This window comes from Musca autumnalis, unplaced genomic scaffold (genome assembly GCF_047663935.1).
Source record: "Musca autumnalis isolate F117 unplaced genomic scaffold, ASM4766393v1 scaffold_5, whole genome shotgun sequence".
In the NCBI taxonomy this organism is placed as follows: domain Eukaryota; kingdom Metazoa; phylum Arthropoda; class Insecta; order Diptera; family Muscidae; genus Musca; species Musca autumnalis.
In genome coordinates, this window is record NW_027412088.1 from 58,750,119 (window position 1) to 58,769,922 (window position 19,804).

The 19,804-nt window shown below is 38.8% G+C and overlaps 1 protein-coding gene across 1 annotated transcript in view; it reads left to right on the plus strand.

Annotated features, from left to right (window-relative positions):
- koi (Sad1 and UNC84 domain-containing protein klaroid) overlaps positions 1 to 10,967 on the plus strand; it is a 53,328-nt gene extending 42,361 nt beyond the window's left edge. Inside the window, exons 6-8 of the mRNA XM_073988473.1 lie at positions 1,781 to 3,385; positions 3,559 to 3,671; positions 8,804 to 10,967. Coding sequence (XP_073844574.1) covers positions 1,781 to 3,385; positions 3,559 to 3,671; positions 8,804 to 9,016 — 1,931 coding nt within the window. The 3' untranslated portion in view covers positions 9,017 to 10,967. The remainder of the gene's footprint in view (positions 1 to 1,780; positions 3,386 to 3,558; positions 3,672 to 8,803) is intronic.
- The last annotated feature ends 8,837 nt before the right edge of the window (positions 10,968 to 19,804 follow it).

A 19,804-nucleotide genomic window follows, 5' to 3' on the forward strand; every position in this document is an offset into this window, starting at 1 on the left:
TCTGACAAATAAACTGAGAAGTATAGCTCAGTCCATTCCCACGATGGTATAAAAATGACCTGCAAAATAATAGAATATATTCAAAATAACGAGCTATCGATGATTATATTGTCTTTAAATACTTCAATTTTTAATTTTTTAATTTTGAAACATCACATACTTCACATGTAGCTGCGGTTGAAACTTGACCCATTTTTTAACATATTTATTTTGTGCAACAAAGTCTTCGCTAGGGAAAAGTTGTTTTTGGCCGCTATTTCTCATTGAGTTATCTTTCTTTTCTTCTTTATCCACTAATTTTTGGGCACTCCTCAGAGTATATTCCCATTCTCTTAATCACTGTGTGTCTTTTTTCATTTGATATTAAAACAAAAATAAAAAACTAGTTGTTAAACAACTTAACAAATTTGAATATTAAATAAAATTATCTTCCATGATGTATTGTATTTTCTTCACTCTTAATTTATCAACCCAATTTTTTCTTATATTTGTAAAATATTTTTTAAATAAAACTTTTTCTAACACTTTAAAAACACACACACACACATAAAATTTGTTCATGAGTTGTTAATTTTTATATAAATGTTGTGGGTTGTTTAGGCGGGGATAATTTGTAATGTTTCCCAAAATATGTATATCGTTCTTTGGCCAATTGTGATTTAAGATTTAAACAATATCATTGTTACTATTTGTATGTGTGCTTATGTACTTATCAGCCTTATTCTGAACGAAAATTCGAAGTGAGTTTTGTCTTTCCGTCGTTTCGACTTAAGGGAGAGAGTGAAAAATCTCACGGAGAATTTACGTTCAGAATAACCCCCTATGTTGTAACAAGTAATGGAGGTCCTAAATTCGATTTCAGAATTGTTTGTTGTTTAAGGTTCCAAAGCCCGAGCCACAATGGGTCGGTTGGAAGTTGTTTCATGTTACACATGGACGACAAAAGCTTCAGCTAATTTTAAACATTGTATGGTAATTCATTTTAACGTTCAACTTTGCTGCGTCCTTTCTCATGTGGACGTCATTTTCTGTGAACTCGAAGGCTAACACAACACTCAACGAACCCCTCATTATAGCTTGGGATGTACAGACCATAAACAATTTACATCCGAACTTCTCTATAACGAATAATTCTCTGTAACGCATTGTTTTAAAAAGTACAGATATGATTTCACACACAGGCTAAAAGTTAGGAAAAGGGGCTTTATAAAGTTTCTTAGTATTTCGAATCTCAATAACAATAGGCCAAGACGAAATAATTTTGGGGGAAAAGTGCAAATGTCCACAATTACACTAAGGGTGGGGATCTCTAGTTTGGTGGGTATAAAGAGGTAAGTATTTCTAAACTGTATTTTATGTGTATATATAAGTATATGTGAGTGGTGGTAAAGGAAGAAGAAACACAAAAGAGAAGGGACAAAATGGCAACGAATTGGAAAAATACTCTATCCTTCTTCATTTGTTTGATGTTATTTTATTTTATAAAAAATTGCTACGCTATGCTTTTAACTTTCCCTTAGTCTTAAAATTGGCCTTGATTTTATTTCTTACATTTTCCCCATACTGAAATTTTTGGCTTATACTAAAATTTGGACTTTCCCAACTACCTGAGGCTGTTTTGTTTCCCCCTCCCATTTATCTATAATTTTATTTAACAAATGAAGAAGGTTCTCATTGCATTGCATCCACCAAAGAGGAGGAGTATTTTTCTAATCCCAGCCTTTTTGTTTTCCTCTCTCTCTTTTTCCCGCCCAACAACACCCCTATGTTCAACCAATAGCCTGGTACCTGCTGGATGAAGAAGATCGCCTATTATATACTCAACGTTGGAATTCTCTATTACCCCTCTCCCTGATTACCACACTGAGAGGATCTATGTACACCAATGTTCATGCCATAAAAAGCTTTTTACAATTACCTCTATTCTCAAGCCAACAAAGTGCTAGTCAAAAAACTTTGGACAACATTAAAATGTCCATGGAAAAATCGCTACCCACCGAAGAATATGAGAATATTTTGAATCACATTAATTCATATGTACAAACATTAGTGGATTTGAAATTACAGGAGCAACAGAAGAAGGTGGAACAACAAACCCAAAAAGCTTCTACGGAGCTTTCATCTAAACAAATTAATTTAATAGTACAATTAATGAAAGAAAATCTGGAAACAATATCACGTCAAAAGCGGGATAAAGACTTAACGGCGGCGACACTCAGTGATAGTGAACTCAATCTCATAGTACAACAGGTGTTGCTAAAACTCCAACAAAGCACGGATTTCAAATTACCCGTACAACTTTCAGCCAATAATATAGAGGAAATAAAACGTTTAGTTTCCCAAACTTTGGAAGTGCACAATCATGCCCACTATCACACAATTGTGGAAAACTTGGATATAGATGCTCTCCTGGGAAAACTTTTAAGGGCTCCACTATTTAGCACCTACATCAACGATGAAATCTCCCAACAAATCAATGCCAAATTACACGACAAACTACTCGAATTACAACAGTACCAATCATCATCGTCAAAACAGGGATCCGATAACTTTGCCTTTTTGGAGCAACAAAAACTCATCATTGACAATTTAGGCCAAGAGGTGGCTTTTATAAAGCTCTCGCTCAGTGATAAACTTTCTGAAAATGAAGGTCTCCATTATTCCATAAAACATTTACAGCAAACCCAAGATGATTTGCTAAAACGTCTACAAGAATTGGAGTTTTCAACCGATCAACGTTTCTCAAATTTAATCCAAGAAATTTCCACCAAATTAAATAATCTCAAAGAGGAGCAATTCCATTTACTCAACCAGCAGGTGAAACTTTCTTTGATTGACATTCTTGGATTTAGTGCTTCGTTAAAGGACGGTGTCAAATTCGATGATGGTGACCTACAACATTGGGTCAATTCTATGTTTGTGGCCAAAGATTATTTGGAACAACGTTTGTCGGATATCAATAATCGTACCCATGACAAGATCAGGCAGGAAATTGATAAATCTGCCATGTTCCTAATGCGTGATATCAGTGAGAGACTCAAAGAGGAAATAATCATTGCCGTGGAAAATAAACACAAGGAAAGTAACACCAAGCTGGAGGGTCAAATTAAGGCTGCCCTGTCCGAGGAAGAAGTACGCAACATTGTGAAATCAGTGTTGGCCATTTATGATGCCGACAAAACGGGCTTGGTGGACTTTGCCTTGGAATCGGCTGGTGGTCAAATTTTATCAACACGCTGTACCGAAAGCTATCAAACCAAATCGGCTCAAATATCCATATTCGGTATACCCTTATGGTATCCCACAAATACACCACGTGTCGCCATATCACCCAATGTTCAACCTGGTGAATGTTGGGCTTTCCAAGGTTTTCCTGGATTTTTGGGTAAGATGTTGAAAGGAGACGAAGTGAGGAAGATCAAGAAGATTTCAATTTGAAATATAGTTGAACTGCTGTTATACCGCTGGGCGTGCAATATGTTAAAATTCCTCTTGGGATAATAGAGGTTCAACTTTATTGTATTGGACATAATTTATTAATTTTTATTTCTATTTCAGTGCTGAAGTTAAATTCAATGGTTTATGTCACTGGTTTTACCCTGGAGCATATTCCAAAAAGTCTGGCGCCAAACGGAGCCATTGATTCTGCACCAAAGAATTTTACAGTTTGGGTAAGTTTTTTTAACGATTTTCTAATTTCGAATTTATGTGCTGGGGCGACACAAAGATGTTCAAATATAATTGACTAGACGGAATCTGTTCGCCCTCAATGATATGAAAGAAGAATGCCATTGATTGGCACAAAAGCCCCTTACTGAAAGTTGTTAACATAGGCGGGAGCTTTAGTATAGCTTTCATATAAAGATACCCCAAGATTTGTAGTATTTCGACAACTTTTAGTAGGTTTGTCATCGGAATTTGCTATTTATTCGTTTGACATTTAAGGTAGGTCCATATTATATGGGTCGAACTGGACAAACAAAAAGGTGAACTGTATTATGTGGTCCCCGCCTGCATTCTGGTCATTTGTCTATTATACCTGTAATAATTCTGGATTGTTAAGTACATATTCAGAATAGTGGACAAGTCGGATCTAAGTTGAACCACTAGTAATGTTTGATGATTGAGATGATACGAAGAGGCGGCGTGTAGCGCTGTTATAGTGCTGTGTCGATTACGATATCCATTATTGTTAACGGAAACAGGATACTCTTTTTTTGATTCTGGCTAGGAATAGAAAGTCAAGTGTTTTTCTACGGACGACAAAAGCGAAATTGATCTGTACAAGTCACCTTTGCTGGCATGCCAATTTTTCAGCACGATGTAGGTGGCAAGGTTGTGACAGATTGAGAACTTTGGTGAGATACTCGACTCTCGGTTCATCCAGCTGTCGATTAAAATAACTTAAGCACCACTTCGGATCAGTCAGCGTAACGTCGCCAAACGTGACTGAGGTCCTATCTCTCTTCTTTCTAGGGTTCGGGAGTGTCCACAATTGATTATTTACTGTTCCAATGTTGCAACTCTTCATGTGATTTAGCCACTTGCTCCGCTTATTCTCACCGACCAACATGGTGTCCCGCTAGGACCTCTTCTTCATTTGTTAGACCAGTTTACACGTGTAAAACACTTACTTAGGATCGAATGTCACAGCTCGGTGATGTCCACTAAAGTTCTATAAACCAGTCGGTTCTGACCTTCCAAAAGTGGGCACAGTGTAGGCGGGATGTATAAATTAAGCAACTCAAGTTATTCAGTTCCACACTTGACAGTTTATTGCACGGGTGGTTCTTGAAAAAGATCCACGTTTATTGCTCGGAAGGTCCTTGAAAAATATTGTTTTAAAAATCCAGGTTTACTTACTTACTTACTTAGCTGGCCCATTACAGAACATTTGTTCTATAGGCCGAACTAAGAAAAGATCTCTCTATTTGTTGCTTCGCTTTCTGGAATACCGCGCCTTTTCATCTCATCATCCACTTGTTTGCGCCATCTATTCCTTGGCCTGCCAATTCTGCGTGCACCGCCAAGCGGTCCGTGTTTATACACCTTTTTAGGGGTCATCATCGCTCATTCTTATGATATGGCCTAGCCAACGCAATCGCTGCATCTCGATACGTTTAACAATATTGATGTCGTTGTACAGCAGATACAGCTCGTGGTTCATGCGACGTCGATATTCACCGTCAACGCAGATTGGTCCGTAGATCTTTCGAAGAATTTTTCTCTCAAACACACCAAGCACTGCCATGTCTGCTTGCGCAAGTACCCAGGCTTCGGAGCCATACATCAGCACTACCCGTGCTGTGTGTGTTTTGTAGAGCGTTATTTTTGTTTGACGAGATGTGGCTTTGTTTTTAAACTGCTTACTTAAACCAAAGTAGCATCTGTTGGTCAATACAATTCTTCTTTTTATTTCACAACTGATGTCGTTTGTTGTGTTTACGGAGGTGCCGAGGTAGACGAAGTCTGTTACTAGAGCTCAGTGGACGCATTGCGCGTCGACACTATCAACTTGGTCTTCTCACCGTTTACCGCCAGACCCACTTTAGCAGATTCTCCTTCGACCTTCATAAAGGTTAACAGTTACTTCTTTTACTGATCGGCCTATGATGTCTATATCATCAGCATAAGGAAGTAACATGTGACTATTGGTGTAGATTGTGCCACTTCTTTTGACGTTTGCCTCTCGTATAACCTTTTCCAGCAGGATGTTAAAGAAATCACACGAAGGCTGTCTCCTTGTCTGAAACCTCTTTTGGTATCAAACTCTTCGGAGAGGTTCTTTCCTATTTTAACTGGGACCTCGTGTCAGTTAAAGTCATTTTGCAAAGACGGATGAGCTTTGCGGGGATACCAAATTCAGACATGGCTTGGAATACCTTTGAACGAAGCGGGCTGTCGAAGGCTGCTTTATAATCGACAAAAAGGTGGTAGGTGTCGATCTGCATCTCTTGGGTCTTCTCCAGGATTTGCCGCAGGCTAAATATCTGGTCAATGGTGGACTTGCCAGGTCTAAAGCCGCATTGGTATGGTCCAATTATCTCGTTGACCATAGGCGCACAATATCCCTGACACGATCTTGTAGGCAATAGGGAGTAGACTTATGCACCTATAGTTAGAGCATACAGTCTTATCTCCCTTCTTGTGGACGGGGCACAGGATACTCAGGTTCCAATCGTCGGGTACTCGTTCTTCCTGCCAGATGGTGCTAACTAGCTGATGAATACACCTTATCAGTGTGTCGCCTCCGGTTTTGAACAGCTCGGCTGGTAAGCCATCGGATCCTGCTGCCTTATTATTCTTCAGCCGATTTATTGCTGTCTTTACCTCATCTTGGCTGGGCGGTATACATTCAATACCATCTTCTGGGATTGGGACTGTGGTATCATCGTCGTCTTCGCTGCTATTGGATACCAACAGTTTTGAAAAATGTTCTTTCCATATCCTGTATCAGTTACCAAATTACCTTGCTGGTCTCTACAGGAGGATGCGCCTGTACCAAAGCCATCAGTTTGATGCTTGACTCTTTGGTAGAATTTTCGGACTTCATTCTGGCTCCTGTACATCTCGATTTTTTCACACTCCCGCTTTTCCATCTCTCTCTTTTTCCTGCGGAAAAGACGTTTCTCCTCTCTCCTTTTCTCCCTGTATCTCTCTCGTGCGCTACGCGTTGCTACGGATTGTAAAGTAGCCCTATATGCCGCATTTTTCTCTTCGGTGGCAGCACGACACTCCTGATCATACCATGGATTCCTTGGTGGAGGCCTCTGGTATCCAAGTATGGATTTTGCGGCTGTTTGCATGGAGTGGGCAATGCTTTGCCATTGCGCTGATATGTTATCGGGATGAGGAGTGCTTTGATTAAGCAATTGGGCTAGTTGAGTGGAATATGCTGTGGCTATCTGTTGTGATTGCAGCTTACCGATGTCTAACTTTCGTGTTGTGCCTGTTCGTACTTTGTTTGCTACGTTTAAGCGGGTGCGTACCTTTGCTGCAACAAGGTAGTGGTCCGAATCAATGTTTGCGCCTCGGAACGATCGTACATCCAACACGCTCGATGAATGTCTTCCATCTATCACAACATGATCAATTTGATTTCTTGTTTTCTGATCTGGAGACAGCCAGGTGCCCTTATGAATATCGAGATGATTAAATCTGGTACTGCTAACTACCATGTTTTTTTCAGCTGCAAAGTCTATCAGCCTCATACCATTGTCAGATGTTTCACTGTGGAGGCTGAATTTCCCGACAGTTGGGCCAAAGATATTCTCCTTTCCAATTTTGGCATTAAAATCGCCTAGAATGATTTTAATGTAATGGGCAGGGCAACTGTCATATGTTTCTTCTAAGCGCTCGTAAAATATATCTTTGGTCTGTTCGTCCTTTTCTTCAGTGGGAGCATGCGCGCAAATAAAGCTGATGTTGAAGAATTTAGCTTTTATTCGAATTGCAGCAAGTCTTTCATTCACTGGAGTGAAGCTGGATACCAGATGTTTTAGTCTCCGACTAACTACAAATCCGCAACCAAACTCATGCTTTACGTCATGGCAGCTATAATACAGTGCGTCACCTTTAGGTGTTGTTGTGACGCCTTTCAAAATCCATCGTATTTCCTGTATGGCAGTAATATCGGTCTTGTACTTTTCAATTACGTCTGCCAATGCGAAGACTGCACCTTCTCTATAAAGAGTGCGAACATTCCAGGTACAGATTCGCAGATCATGGTCCTTAAAACGTTTGCGGGGTTCGTCAACTTTAGAGGGGGTTGTTTTTCTTTTCTTTCGTTTTTTCATAGTATGCTGTTTTTTCTAGGGGAGGGTCACTAACCCGACGCCCAAACCCAAGTTTTTAACGTTCTTATGGGAGAACGCGCGGCACATGTTAGCTCACTACCTGTAACGGGTGTTAAAGGCAGTACCCCAGGTGACACCACGGGGAGGTCAGTGTCCACTTGAGATGAAAGAGGGACCAAGATAAATCCTGGGCTTTGCCATGTTAAAACCAGGTCAGGACCGTTGCTTGGTATCTTCCATCCCCTACGTCACCCAAAAAATCCAGGTTTATTTGCCCTTAAAAAATATTGTTTTAAAAATGCAGGTTTATTTACCCTTAAAAATTGTTTTAAAAAAAACCTAAGTTTATTTACGCTTGAAAAATATTGTTTTAAAAATCCACGTTTATTCATCGGATGGTCCTCGAAAAATATTGTTTATAAAATCCACATTTATTACTAGGATGGTTCTTGAAAAATATTGTTTAAAAAAATCCATGTTTATTGCCAGTATGGTTGTTGAAAAATATTGTTAAAAAATCCACGTTTATTGCTCGGATGGTCCTTGAAAAATATTGTTTAAAAATCCACGTTTATTGCTCGGATGTTTGTTGAAAAATATTGTTTAAAAATCCACGTTTATTGCTCGGATGTTTGTTGAAAAATATTGTTTAAAAATCCACGTTTATTGCTCGGATGTTTGTTTAAAAATCCACGTTTATTGCTGGGATTGTCCTTGAAAAATATTGTTTAAAAAATCCACGTTTATTGCTCAGATGGTCCTTGAAAAGATATTGTTTAGAAAATCCACGTTTATTGTTTTGATGATCCTTTAAAAATTACGTGTCGCAAAGGGTGGACCCCAAAACCATTACTGACTTTGTTACTATGTGCACCAGTCAGACAGACGGACATGGCTAAATCGACTCTCAATTAAATTAATTTCACTTTTCCTATTTAAGCATATTTTGCATCCAATTTAATTTCCTATTTATTCACAGTCTCCGTATTTTATCTATTTGTTTTCAGGGTCTTGAGCATGAAAAGGATCAGGAGCCAATACTTTTCGGTGAGTATGAATATGCGGATAATGATGCTTCTTTGCAGTATTTCCCCGTACAAAATCCCAACATCAATCGTCCCTATGAAATTGTGGAATTACGCATCGAATCGAATCACGGTCAACCGCTCTACACATGTCTGTATCGATTCCGGGTACATGGAAAACCACCAACTGCATAAATTCCCAACAAGAGGAATATGGGCAAGAAGTACTACTAAACCAAAAGAAATGTATATCCATCCCTCCCTACCACTAAACTTAGCCATAATAATTAAGTTAAAACTAAAAAACTCCCAATAAATTTAAGGAAAAAAGCACAAAATCATAAAAAATTAAATGCATTAAATTTAAGTTTTAGATAGTAAAAGAATGAAAAAAAAAACAACATGTAAATAATTTAAATATAAGTATAAATGTTTTGTAGCTACATATGTATTTAGTTATAATTTATAAAAAAGAAATGCAAGTTAATTCTCTACTACTCAGATAAAGTAAATAAGTGCCTTGAAAGTGGTTCAAAGAAAAAAACCAAAAACAACCTAACAAAGAGGAGATTCCTATAACCAAGAAGTGCAAAATTCTAGAGAAACACAGTAACTCAGATTCTTTGTTAGAACCAACAAATAACAATAAGGTAACACACTATTTACTTTATACCGGCAAACATTGGTTAACAGTAACTCGAGGAGGGTCAAATTTTTATTGGCTCACCAATCAAATATTACCATGTTCAGCTATATAATTAATATTATTATTTAATTTTAAGTGCAACAATTTTCCTTATAAAAAAAGAAAAAAAAATTATCTGCATCACTACCCAGTCTCGATTACTACCTCTTCTCCCTCCCCCTCTCTTCTTAACAGTTTTTCTTATTTGTATAGGCACAGTTTCTTTTTTATCTTTAAGCTTTTGGCATTGTTTTTAAAACTTGTTTCCCTGTAATTTAAAACTATTTATTTCTTTTACTTAATCTAAAATCCTACAAAATCAAACTTTTGTATATAATGCTCGGCATTTAATTTTATTTTTTAAATTCATTTTGTTAATACGTACGCTATTTGTATTCATTTCTATTTTCTTAAGGCTTGGAAGTGCTTAATTTAATCATCTACTAAATGCAATAAATATATTGAAATATTTTGAAATTTGTAATTTTAAAAGGAACTTAAAAATGTCTATTTTGATTTGGATATTACAACTAAAAGGCAACTAAGCTCAAACATTATTTTGAACATCAACATAAAATTCACGGAAAAGATATCTTTTGTTAATTATCGCTTCAAATACTAAATAAATAAATACTTGTTATTCCCTTGAAGGCTGAGAACACTTTTGTGATGTGTAAAAGGAGACAACATATATGAAAATTAGTACTTTTATTGATAAATAGATCACTTGGTGTTTATCCAGCGTTTTTGTCTTGTAAATTTATATCAAAATTTTGAGAAGCTTTTAGTAAACTTCCCAGTGCTTGTTTTTAGATCTAAATTTTCTGCAATAAATTGGTGTTTTTCAATTACATACTTACACGTCTTGTTTAACTGAATGCCAAAGAACTTATTTATGTTTCAATTTACAAAATAAGGGATATTGTATTTGAGGCGATCCCAATACTTACAAAGAATATCAAGATTTAAGATTGGGTCCAAAATTTAAACGATTAAAAATATATAACAAATTGTTAATTGTTTGAGGTAATCTTCACATTTTCCGAGATTATGCCATTGCAATAATTATGTGTTCATACACATATCGAATTTATATATGTACTCTACAGTTTTTTCTTGTTAAATGTAATTAGCAAACCATTTCTATACTTTTTCCTGAGAAGTTCTACCTTTGTATCTGGTCCCTCTGATTTCAATTATTTGTTGCTTACTTTCTCTTTTAATTGCATTTTCTCTACTAATTATCAAGTCCTAAAAATCCCAACCATTTCTTTATTTTGTAATTAATAGTTTTTATAAGTTAATTTTTTTGTTGTTCTGTGTAATATTTGTTGTAATATCAAGCTATTATTGTACTATTTTTATTCTAAAAGTGTAATTTCAACAAATGTGCAGTGTTTATGAGATATGTTCAAATCGTTTAAAAATAAATACAAATCGTTAAAAATATTTAAAATAAAATGTATTTAATTTTCGAAAGGATTTTTTCAGGTAAACATAAATTTCAACCATTAGATTAACGATGGTATATGCATTAGAGGTGGGCGCGTGTCGTGCCGTGAGTAGTGCGTGTTCGTGCCTTCTCGAAAAACGCCGTGTTTGTGCGTGAATGTGCATAAAAATGTTGGTCCGTGTTCGTGCATGCCTAAAAAATTAGGCACGCGCCCATCTCTAATATGCATACATATGTTCCCACAACATCCCCAATGGGACAAGGAAGACTTTCCTCATATCACGCCTTACAGTGTTTCAGAATCGTTTTTTTTTTCTTGTAAAAATTCTGATACTTTTGAAAATTCTGTAACTTTGAGCCGTCCTCAGAATATACGACTCCCCGCTATTCTCGCAACAACAACACCTGCCGTTGTTGCTCCAATCCGGAAAAATTCGTCCTTTGTGCAATTTAATTGCAATGGTCTCCGAGATGAGATCGGGGAAATAGCGGATTTCATGAGTTGGAAGAATATCACTGTGCGACACGAAAAAAATTAACCACATTCTGACACCGCAGCGTAATGGAAGACGAAAAATAAGAAGACACGTGTCTCGGCGTTTTTCCCTGTTACTTCGAATTTCGCGGTTATGGTCCTCCAAAAACCTGAGGCCTTGATGTCAAAAAGGACCATTTTGTCAGGCTCATATCTTCTAAACCGCTAAGAATTTTGGTTTACTCGTGGAGGCAAAGTTGTAGCTCTCATCTTAAATAATAATAATTGTGAAGACATAAAATCCATTCAACCTTATCTTCAAGGTCAAAATCGTTAAGGTCGAGTTTCCGTTATAATTTTTTCTCAGATTTTGACCTACAGATATCAAACCGATCAAAATTGAATCAAACAACCAACTACAAAAATGTACCTTAGATCTCAATAAACAACTTTCTAGAACATACGAACCCTGTAGAAATGGTTCTTAAAGGTCAAAATAGCAAAACAAATGCAATTTTTATTTTCTTTTTTCGGCTTCTGTTCCATAGAAATTGAACCATTCAAAATTCAAGAAAACATGCAACCACAATAATGTAGCGAATATATCAGTATGCAACTTTCTAGACCATATGGACATTCTAGGAACGGTCCTTCATGTTCAAAATTCCATTAGTTTTACTCATTCTTTCCTGGTCAGGTCCGTAAATAACAAACCTTGAACAGTTTGTTATTTCCAGACCTGAGCATTAACCATAATATAATTGTTAGTAAAGTTTGAACATGAAGGACCGTTCCTAGAATGTTCATATGTTCTAGAAAGTTGTTAACTGAGATCTTAGGTATATTTTTGTAGTTGCTTGTATTCTTGAATTTTGAACGGTTCGGTATCTGTGGACCGGGATCGGAGAAAAAAGTATAAAAATCGAATATTTTCTAAAGTTTTTTGCTATTTGGCCTTTAAGAACAGTTCGTAGTGGGCTCTGATGTTCCACAAAGTTGTATACTGATATATTCGCTACATTATTGTGGTTGAATGTTTTCTTGAATTTTGAATGGTTTAATTTCTATGGAGCAGAAACCGAAAAAATAAAATAAAAATTGCATTTGTTTTGCTATTTTGACCTTTAAGAACCATTTCTACAGGGTTCGTCTGTTCTAGAAAGTTGTTTATTGAGATCTAAGGTACATTTTTGTAGTTGGTTGTTTGATTCAATTTTGATCGGTTTGATATCTGTAGGCCAAAATCTGAGAAAAAAATTGTAACGGAAACTTGACTTTAACGATTTTGACCTTGAAGATAAGGTTGAATGGATTTTATGTCTTCACAATTATTATTCCTTAAGACGAGAGCTACAACTTTGCCTCCACGAGTAAACCAAAATTCTTAGCGGTTTAGAAGATATGAGCCTGACAAAATGGTCCTTTTTGACATCAAGGCCTCAGGTTTTTGGGGGCCCATAACCGCGAAATTCGAAGTAACAGGGAAAAACGCCGAGGCACGTGTCTTCTTATTTTTCGTCTTCCATTACGCTGCGGTGTCAGAATATGGTTAATTTTCCATGACACAAAAAATTACACACAGTGTATCATATTGGCGTGGAGCAGGAAACCAAGCTCAACAACAAGTGCAGCGTACAGCTTTTGATGGTACTGGGGAACGTTCGCACCAGAAGTGGAGGTGGGAAAATAGCTTTCTTATGTCGTTGTTTTTCTAACAGAGTTTATTATTGTATGTTTGTTCTTCTGCTCAATCAGGCTCTGTGTCTGGGTGCGGGCCCATGCCGGATACTGGACATATGTTTTGCACGGTGCTATCGATACTGCAATATCCTGAGCGTAGTTGAGGCAAAATTACTCTGGTTTGTCGTGGCAGCTGACGCTCCTCAGCTGTGATAGACCTACTGCCTTTTTTCACACCATGGGGGTTATCATGAATGAAATTTCACCGTGTTTGTTTTTCCGCCGTTGCAACTTAAGAGAGAAAGTGAAAAAATGCACGGGGAATTGCCGTTAATGATAACCCCCTATATGGTCTTAGCAACTGCGTCTGTGTGAATGTTATTTAAGCCTGCTTGATATGCCTGTTGATCTAGGGGTTCTCTCCTGTATCGTTGGACCACTTCCTCTATAACGTGGATATTCTCCTTGATTTGCCTGAATTTGTCGGGCCTACCCACCAGATGGTGATTGGGATGGCTCTCACGATAACATCCCAGCAAGTACTGCAACGACAGCATCTCATAGTGTTGCTTTACTGGAAGAATCTTTGCATTCTCATGTGGATGGTCCACTGAAGACTTGAGGAGGCACCCTGTTGGCGGCATTCTGACAAGCTTGAATCTTTTTCCAATGCGTATCACATAAATTCGGGAACCAAACTGGCGCCGCATAGCTTACCACAGACCGACCTATCCCGTTATATGTGGTCAACAAGGTTTCTTTACCTGCCCTCAAGTGCTGCCTGCTTGAGGACCTTTTTCCTTTCCTGCATTTCAGTTTATCGCAGATAGCTGCGACGACGTTAACGAAGTGTCAAATGTGGTCCCTAGAATTTTGGAGCAGTTTGTGGTCGTAATTCTGCTACCATCGACCACAACATTCAACTCTCTTCTATACTGCGCCGTCCATGTGGTGAACAGATTGGCCGTAGATTTAGCGGCGGGTATATGCATATTCCACGTTTGAAAAATATGGTAAGATCAGTTAAATAGGAGTTAAGTCTCTGGCAGATGTCATCAGGGTAGGTACCTGACGTTAAGAACGTCCAATCATCCGCATTCGTTATGATCTCAATGCTGTCAGGAGGGGGTGGAATACAGGAGATGTAGAGGTTAAACAGTTCCGGAGATATCACCCAACTTGGGGAACTCCTTGTTTCACTCCACGGGGTTTGGACTTCTTGTTCCTGAATTCCACGTACGACTGGCGTCCACACATATAGTTGATTATCCAACGTTTCAAGTTTGGCTGGAGGGTTGCCTGCTATATGTCCTCAAACAGCGTGGAGTATAAAAAGCTTTTGATAAGTCAAGAGCGACCATTCTGACACACGGCGGTCTCTGGTTGAGTCCTCGACAAATATGTATGTATGGAAATGGCGTGCAGCGCTGTTGTCGTGCTGTGCTGCTTACGGAATCCATGCTGATGATCGACAACTAGATAGCTATTTCTGACACTGGGGGGTCTAAGGCCTCTAAGAGTCTTTGCTACAGGCGAAAAAAGCTAAATCGGCCTGTACGATTCACTCTTGCTGGCATCCTTGCCTGGCTTCAGTAGCGAGACCACTCTGTCCATTTTCCAGACTTCGGGAACAATTAGAGTGGCTAGCAACAGGTTGAGAAATTTAGTGAGATACTCCACCCGCGACTCATCCATCTGTTGCAGCATTTCCATGGGGATTTCATCAGGGCCCAACGCTTTGGATGATTTAGCGTTCCTGATGGTTCATCCTCGGCAGGAAGAGATCTGATGCGACGTAGTACTCTTCTCTTCGCCCTGTCACTACATGTGTTTGTACGAGGGGCACTGAAAACAACCCAACACATAGTCGCATGTCAAACTGTCCTAAGTACGCTTAGACTAAAAACTGTCAACCTTTCCAAAAAAAGTCAAATGACGCCTGGCGACACTGCGTGTTGCCTAAGGTTTTTTAGTGCCCCTAGTATAGCTTTCTTATGGAACCAGTCTGTTCAATGCAGACATTGAGTCTGGCCCTAATGACCCGCACATGGAATATATGGAGGTATTATTCAGGTGTGAAACTGTGGAGATAGAGTTGCTTAGCGTATAAATCCCCACTAGCATGCTTTTTGAAGGTCATAACCGACTGGTCTTGGGAGACTTTAATGTTCATCATGAGCTGCAGCATTCGCTACCCGGTCCTATAATTAGCGGATAGCGCCGCTTGCCAGACATAACCATGGTATCACATATTCTGATTACTAAATTCACCTGGCAAACCAGCATTTCTCTTGGGTCAGACTCTGTATAATCGTTACCATCAGTAGACAGTCCGACTTCATAATGTCTTAACGCCCCACATTCTGATCGAAAATTCTTCGTGAGTTTTGTCTTTCCGTCGTTTCGATTTAAGAGAGATAGTGAAAAAACTTACGGGTAATTTTCGTTCAGAATAACCCCAAATAACTGCTGCATTCGCTCGCTATATATGTATCTGCTGGTCGAATTCCCGATGTGAGATTAGAGTCAAAGAGCTGACACTGGAAGCTAACAGGTTGGTCTGTGAGCATTAGCGGAACAATTTGCTAAATCATCTGCAGAGTTGAAACAGTGGAGCCGAAATAAGTAAATTGTGGCCAACGGTTAAGTCTCTCTCGAACCCTGGAAAGAAGAATGATGAGACCTCAGTAACGTTTGAAGACGTTACACTGACTGAAGCGAAAAGGTGCTCATGTTATTTTAATCGAATAATTTGTCGAGCACCCCTTGGCGACAGGGCGAAGAGAAGAGTACTACGTCGTATTAGATCTCTTAATGCTGAGGAGGAACCACCAGAATTTAGCATGGATGATGTTGCGAATGCCATCAGGAAAGCAAAACGATGGGCCCTGATGGAATCTATATAGTAATGCCGAAACAGCTGGATGAGCCGGTAGTCGAGAATCTAACCAAAGTTCTCAAACTGTCGCTTGCCATCCACATCGTGTCCGAAGTCTGGAAAATGGGCAGAGCGGTTCCGATACTGAAGCCAGGTAGGGATGCCAGCAAAGGTGAATCGTACAGCCCGATTTCGCAATGATTCTTGAGGCTTTTCTCCTCCTCAAGGTCAGAGATAGCTATCCAATAGCCGATCATCAGCATGGGTTCCGAAAACAGCACATCACTACAACAACGCTGGACGCCACCTCCAAACATATTAGCCCAGAACTCAACCAAAGCAAGCCGTGTGATAGATCAGTGATGGTGGCGCTTGACTTATCAAAAGCCTCTGATTCTGTCAAGCACTCCACGCTGTTTGGGGACATCGAGCAGACAACCCTCCAGCCAAGTTTGAAAAGATGGATAAGAAAAGACCTCTTCCTGTCGAGGAGAAACCACCAGAATTTAGCATGCAAAACGATCCAAATCGTTGGGCCCTGATGGAATCTGCATGGATGGTAATGCTGAAACAGCTGGATGAGCCGGTAGTCGAAAATCTCACCAAAGTGCTCAACCCGGTCGCTTGCCATCCACATCGTGGCCGAAGTCTAGAAATGAGCAGGGTGCTCCCGCTACTGAAACAAGGTAAGGATGCCAGTGTGAATCGTACAGACCGATTTCGCAATGATTATTGAGGCTTTAATCCTTCCCAACGTCAGAGATCATCAGCATGGGTTCCGTAAGCAGCACAGCACAACAACGCTGGACGCCATCTCCAAACATATTAGTCGAGGACTCAACCAAAGCAAGCCGTGTGATAGATCAGTGATGGTGGCGCTTGACTTACCAAAAGCCTTTCAAGCACTCAACGCTGTTTGGGGACATCGAGCAGACAACCCTTCGGTCAAGTTTGAAAATTTGGATAATCAATTATATGTTTGGGCGCCAGTATTACGTGGAATTCAGAAACAAGAAATCCAAACCCCGTAGAGGGAAACAGAGAGTTCCGGAACTGTTTAACCTCTACCTCTCCTGTATTCCGCCCCCTCCAGACGGCATTGAGATCGTAAAGTATGCGGATGATTGTACGATCTTGACGTCAGGTACCTTCCCTGTTGACATCTGTTCCCTGTTTTTACACGCGAGGAATATGCGAAATTTTAAGGGCCACATTCGACAACTTTTCATGTCGTCACAGCTACCTGCGACAAGGTCCTTCAGTCCCTAGCCGGCTGATATAGAAATCTAGTTAATAACTTATAACGCGATGGGTCGGTCTGTGGTAACTTATGCGGCGCCAGTTCGGTCCGCGAATATTAGTGCAACGCTACGGAAAAATATTCAAACCTGTTAGAATGCCTGATAACTGCAACAGGATGCCTCTTCATGTCTTCAGTGGACCGTCTACATGAGGAGACAAATATCATGACCGATGGTAGGAGAATTTAGAGCACAAACTACCCCAGAATTCTAGGGGTCACAATCGACAGCACGTTCTCGTCGTTCGCGCATGCCGCAGCTATCTGCAACAAGCTGAAATGTAGGAACAAGGTCCTCAAGGTCCCTATGGTAAGCTACGTGGCGCTAGTGTGGTCCGCAAATATAAGTGCAACGCAATGGAAAAATATTCAAACCACTCAGAATGGCGCCCTAAGAACTGCAACAGTGTGCCTCCTCATATCTTTTGTGGACCATTAACATGAGAAGACAGAGATGTTTCCAACACAGCAACACAATGGTAATATTTCATTGCAGTACCATTTGGTGGATTGCGCACAAGCGAGAATACCTAGATCAACAAGTCTATCAAGCAGGTTTAAATAATATTCACACAACTATGGTGTCTACCTTTTCAACTGCCCTGCCAAACCTACTCAACTAACTTCAGTAGATTCCAGATCAAGCAGAAAAATGAACATACAAATATATCAAATACCGTTAAATTGTACAGACCGGGTGTTACGCTGAGAATCACTCACTGGATAGAACCACTATCCAACGATGTCATATGATGTTACAATAACAACAATAACATGTGATAGATGTTGACATGTGGCATATACGTGGTCCCAAGTTCTTACCTATTTCTGCATGGACAATAAGATTTGAGGGCATGTTTTCCAGGATACACTGTCGAAAACTCAGAATTCCGAAAAAAACTGGGGAGTACCATCAACACTTCTCCAATCCCAGTCGAACTCCCTACGCATCTGAACAAACAGGAAGGAAACTGTGCCAAACTTCCCATGCTCTTAAATCAGACATGTTTTTGTAATATATAATGGTGTTTCGTTGAAAAAATAAAACACTCCAAATTTGTTTTGCAAGTGGAAGCAGTCATAAAAATTACTCAACCACACAAATAATAAAAATTTCCAGAAAAATATCAAAATTTGATTTCAGTTTAATCGCTTATTTTGGACAATTGTAAATGTAATACTAAAATATTTCGAAGTCCGGATAAGGCAATCGCAAAAAAAAATCAATAACAATAGTTATACACCTACGGATGCATACAACAAACACATATTTACAGACATACATTCATTTCGGTTGTTATTTCCAATAAATTTCTATTGCTCCGGCTATGTTTGTTGTAATAACCACAATGTACGATTTAGAATGCCAATGTTTTGCCAAAAAAAAGAGTGGCAAAACAAAATTGAAATACCATTTATCATTCTAACGAGAAATGCCAGCAAAAGGCAATAAACTAAAGCCGGAACAAAACCACTAAACCGCTCTTTTTGCTGTTCATTTTGTTTGCCAAGTGGACACAGAACGGCAAATAACAATTTTAGGCTCGCTGGCTGCTGTGAGTGTTGAAAGTTTTAATTTTTTAAGAAAAGGATTTAAAAAAATGGTACTAACAATACTGCTGTGAGGATAGTTAGTAAATTTGGAACAACGGGAAAAATAGGGAAGACTCTATTCGTGTATCCTAAGATAATTAGGAGCAAATATTTAAGTGGATCCTTGTTGAAAATCTTGGGTCTATATGAGACGCTCAGCGCCAAAAAGGACTAACCCACATGACAAAAAAAAAAAAAAAAAAAAAAAAAAAACACAAGCAGACTTTAAAAATGTAACCAGAATCTTTTGAAATAACTATAAAAACAAGTCCCCCATTGCACTGAATAGCATTACGTTATGCTAAGTTCTGTAATAATGCAATATGGAATTTTTTAGAATATATTTCAAAAGGCTCCAGATAAATCTTTATACATAGTCAGTTTGATGTTATTGGGTATTTGGGTTAGGCCGTTTTGGCGTTGAGCGCCTCATATATAACATATCTTGCGATTTGAAGATATTGAGGTCATTATCCCAAGTAGAGACTATTGGAACCGAAGTAACCATCCTCCAAATTGGGAGAAGGTACCACCGTTGGTGTCTACTAGGTCTTAAATAACCATAAAATTTGAGAAACGACTATAGTGTATTCCAAGCAGAGCTCTTCACGGTCAGAGTGAAAACAGATTTTAAAAAGTTTGGATATTGAGTTCTTCGAACCGTTGACTATCTGAAGGCCACATTGAAAGCAGAACAGCCTTGCGAACCCTTAAAATATAAAATACATACATAATATTAAATCTAGAATATCTATATATCAGGAAAAATGTCAAAAATTGTCTTTTCCATTTCAAAAAAATCAAAAAAAAATTTTGATACTACATCGATGATTTTTGGTACACAGATTAAGAAAAAAATCAGCATTCCAAATCTGTTTTCGTTACTAACTTTGATCGTTGCGCGCAAAAGATATGACCG